This window comes from Formica exsecta, unplaced genomic scaffold (assembly GCF_003651465.1).
Source record: "Formica exsecta isolate Colony F162 unplaced genomic scaffold, ASM365146v1 scaffold226, whole genome shotgun sequence".
Taxonomy (NCBI): domain Eukaryota; kingdom Metazoa; phylum Arthropoda; class Insecta; order Hymenoptera; family Formicidae; genus Formica; species Formica exsecta.
In genome coordinates, this window is record NW_021849556.1 from 534,765 (window position 1) to 539,402 (window position 4,638).

Genomic DNA, 4,638 nt, shown 5'->3' on the forward strand with positions numbered 1-4,638 from the left:
AACCTAACCCAAACCTATTTCTGATTTAAAACTAAAATTTGGTTTGGGTTACGTTATATAACCCAAACCAAATTTTCGTTTCGAATTAAACTTTAACTTTAAATATCTCAAAAATTATAAGAGACCGCCGATTAAGTTATAAGGAAAAGTTACTCAGGATCATGATCTTGACAACATATATCAAGGTCAACATCGTTGGGGTCCGTTTTGTAACGTTTTATTATCATGTCCAATACTTTAAAGTGATATATCTCGAAAACTATCGGTCGGAAAATTTTTTTACTATTTTTCCCGTGTTCCTCGTCAAAAATGTCTTCAGAAACGACCTTTCAAATAGGGGGCCAAAGTTATCGTAATCGTGCCAAGTAATTACCTATATGAAATGGCAATTAAATAAGACCACCAATACAGTATCGTCATTTTACGAAATATTGTTAATTTTATCAAATATTAATTTTAATAAATATTTTATAAAAAAAAAGACGTGGGATGTACAGGGTGTCTGACAATCGCCCCACTCGTAATGTGCAAGAAAAGCGAGTTAAATCGAGTAAAAAACTCGTCTATCGTTTTACGATTTTTGCAATAATTATTGAGAAATTAATTAAAAAAGATCGGCCAATGCGCCCGAGTATCAACGCGCTGCGAGAAAGGACGGCTCACGCGGCATCACGGTTGGGTCGCGCCACGAAGCGAAGGAGGGGCGAGAGGGGCGGATAGTAATGTTTATATACGAGCGTCGCGGAACACCGAATTTTCGTATAAAAAATAGGAAATATTATTCGTGGCGCGACCCAACCGCGATGTCGCGTAGGCCGTCCTTTCTCGCAATGTGCTAATACTCGCGCGCATTGGCCGATCTTTTTTAATTAATTTCTCAATAATTATTGCAAAAATCTCAAAACGGTAGAAGACTTTCCTATTCGATCTAACCCGCTATATCTGCACATTACGGGTGAGGCGATTATTATCAAACACCCTGTATATTAATAATAAAATATAGATTATTAAAAAAAAAATCGTACTGAAATTCATACGATCGAAGACGCTATGCAATTGTCGTATTGTTTAGTAGGAAGCTTTTCTGAGAAATCTATCTCCAAACTAAGTTTAAAACAACAAACCTGTAGAACTGACTCTTCTGGTTGGCAGGTGTAAATTGTCTTTTTCGATAACCTAACTGCAATCTGTATGGTTATGCACTTAGGAAATAATCGATAGGAGTGATAATTATGTGTGATGAGTAAAGTTGATCGATTTAGTAACAGATTTTTGCTTATTCGTGCAACGCCATATAGATTGCGGCCTGTCAATGATCAATAATGTGAAAAGATATCTTTCAACTCGTAGGGCGGGGTGAGCGCAAAGACAGCGTCATGGAGATTCCTGAGAGATTTTACGATCGAAATAGTGAATCCGACGAAGATGAGAAATGGAGGTATGCGATTCATCTTTCTTGTGACAAGTTAAAATATATCTATTCCAACCGCATTTACAGTGTGTTTATTATCGATTCATCAATTACATACTTCGCAACATCATTAATATTGTGTTTCAATCATCGTGTATTTAACGATACCCATACAGCACACAAAGATTGCATACATATTGTAGCAATCTTTCACCGCAATATTGCAACTTTGCAAATTCACTGCAAAATGTTGCTGCATCATTGCTGTGGAATTGCAGCAATGATAAAATGTCCGCTTTTAGAAATATTGCAACAAAATATTATAGCAACATTGCAATGTAATGAATTTGCAATAATGTCTTTGTAATGTTGCATTGCAATTTGCAACATTGCAATGTTGCTGCAATATAATCGCAATGATCTGTGCTGTATGGGTAAAAGAGTGGATAGAAACCACTTTAAATTCAAATTTATTAAACTAAACGTAACTGAATATATGTGGCTTTCTTGTTGTTGCAGTCAGTCAGCGAGAAATGAAAACGGCGTCGATCTAAAACTGGGTCGCGGACAGGTGTTGCCGAAAGGATACAAAATAATCAGTGGTAATACATCTAATTTAAGATTAAATTTAAAATATAATTTAGAGCTAATGTTAGCTGGATACTTGGTCATTATCCGAAAATCACGAAAATCAGCTTTTATTCATGTTAAACTTTTAATTTATTGTTTTTTAACTTTACTCTATTAAAATTATTTAGCCATATACGCAGCTTTTGTCTAAACTGAATGCTTCCACCATATTTATTTTATTGCGATCATGTATATTGCAGGCGCGCAGAATGGCGAAGTGCAACTGGGTTTCTACCTTTGCAAGGGAGCTCTCGAAGTCGAGGTTATCTGCGCAAGGGACATCTGTCTTCAGGAGAAGGAGGAGCCAGGTAATTTGAAAAGCATGTGATACTTTTCTATACTGCCATTAATTCCCAATAGAAAAAGCTCATTGAGATTGAAGCTTCTATGTTTACGGTTACTATAAAATACTCATAGCCTTTGAATTTTACTACTCTATCCTTGCGCAAAACGCAAAACGTTAATTCTGTTACTTTTATAGTACGTCTTGGTTATTTATGCATTGTTTTTTTAACGTTTAGAGGTCACTTTCCGAGCAAGCGTTTAATGCACCAAATAATCTATGATGACTTGTCCAAATAATTGATGACTTACTTGTTTACCGATTAATCATTAAGATATTAAAAACTCAAGTTTGCAAAACAAACGTGCTACATTATTTATAAATATTTCGATGATGATAATAGATTAGCTCAGTTCTATTAATTCAGTTCAGATAAAACGATTTTAATAAAACTCAAAGATGCTTTCCTTCATTTTTTAGAGATCTTTGACCATTTCAAAACTATCCCAGATAGCAAGGTGTCATTATTATAATATCATTTTTTAGTCACTGGTTACGTTAAATTCATCTTTAAAACGACGTAAAAGTGACGTTAAAATGACGGTCCTAAGTCACAGACCGTTGACATCATATCTATGACGATAAATGATGACATTTCTCTAATATGACATACATACGATATATAAAATTGGTGAACTTTGGCTATTTTTCAAAATTTATCATTCTTTCAGTAGTACAAATCCATCGGATTTTTAACTTTATCAAATAGAATAATAAACATAGAATTATTATAGAATATATTAATGGAGTTACAAATGTAATAAATATGACTTATATACATACATACATACATACGTACATATATATATACAGAATGTCTCACCAAAAGTGGCCACTCCCTTTTATCTTTTAAACTAAATGAGATGACGGTAACAAGTATATATCAAATTAAATGGTTCAAACTGAACTTTATTGTGAGCATAGTGGTTGCTTTCAAAAGTTATTTGTGTTAACGAACGAAGAGGTATGCATAATTTTTTTATAATAATGTGAATATTTTGATATAATAAAAGTTGTAGCGCTGTTTGAAACGAATACAGCAATGTATGATATAATGTAAGTATTTTACATATTTTACGAATTGTATCGACTTGAAATATCGCGGCGACGTCTACCTTTTCACCTTTCTGCCCTACATTATGGCCAACTTCTGATTCGTGCATTAGAGATTGACATATATTATATTGCCATTTGATCATAATACTCAATCCGAAATTGGCCATATTTGAATCATTTAATTTGATATATATTTGTTACGGTCTATCTCTTTTAAGGGGGGTTTCTATTTTGTTAGCATTGAAAAATAGGTAATTTTTCGAAATTTTTAGGAAAGGAACTAATAAAAATAGAATGATAAACTTTGGTATCCACAAAAATATATCACCATGGTATTTGGAGCTGTGGGGGGGGGGGGCGAGGGGGCGGATCAAGCAGCCCGGTGAGATAAATGACGGTGGAACTTCCAGAGACACCAAAAATTATTTGTAACAAAAGAATCGACCAGTTTTATAATCTGTAGATGTTTGCGCATAAAACAGACTAGAATAAAAAAAATATAAAAAATTTTGAGAGAGTTATGGTTACTCAGAAAAAGAAAAATTTTTCCAAAAAAAAAAGTTACTGCCTTTGAATAATCATAACTCACTATATAATATATACCGTATATATATATACAGGGTGTCAGGTAAAGATTGTGCCAACGCTCGTGAGCGGGTAGAGCACAGTAAACTGAACAGAAAAGTCCTTTACCATTTTGCGATTTTCGTAATAATTATTGAGAATATATTATCCCACTAAAAAAAACCTCACAAAGGTAAAAAAAATACGCCAAGGTTTTTTTTTAGTGGGATTTCACTGCTTTTTGTGTAATTATTCTTACTTTATATTAGTATATTAGTATAACAATAAATCACACGAAGCTAATATCTGCTTCGACAAATAGCAATCGCTTGTGAATCGTTAATTACTAATTATTATAGAGATCGAGTTTCAGATATCTTTTAATAATTTTTGCGATCGCGTATAACGACAAATGGAGCTGTTGCCTACTCGCTGTCACTGTATGAATGACAACAAAGTGAAACATTCCATATACAATATAATAGCGCTATATATGCCGCATACCGACACGCGTCTTTGTTTACTTATTTGGCGGTATGATCATGTGGTGTAATGGGGTGTACATATACACATATTCGCTTTCTCTCTCTCTCTGCCGCTTTCTCTCCCGCTCCCCCCTCTCCCTCCCACCCCC

The 4,638-nt window shown here is 34.1% G+C and overlaps 2 protein-coding genes across 3 annotated transcripts in view; both read left to right on the forward strand.

The window, feature by feature from the left end:
* LOC115235552 (regulating synaptic membrane exocytosis protein 2-like) overlaps nt 1-1,438 on the forward strand; it is a 194,709-nt gene extending 193,271 nt beyond the window's left edge. For both annotated transcript variants that reach the window (XR_003884047.1, XM_029807418.1), the window contains exon 20: nt 1,351-1,438. The gene's annotated coding sequence lies outside the window, so the exon portion shown is untranslated. The remainder of the gene's footprint in view (nt 1-1,350) is intronic.
* Nucleotides 1,357-4,638, forward strand: part of LOC115235551 (regulating synaptic membrane exocytosis protein 1-like) — a 15,896-nt gene continuing 12,614 nt past the window's right edge. Inside the window, exons 1-3 of the mRNA XM_029807416.1 lie at nt 1,357-1,438; nt 1,931-2,013; nt 2,242-2,349. Coding sequence (XP_029663276.1) covers nt 1,377-1,438; nt 1,931-2,013; nt 2,242-2,349 — 253 coding nt within the window. The 5' untranslated portion in view covers nt 1,357-1,376. The remainder of the gene's footprint in view (nt 1,439-1,930; nt 2,014-2,241; nt 2,350-4,638) is intronic.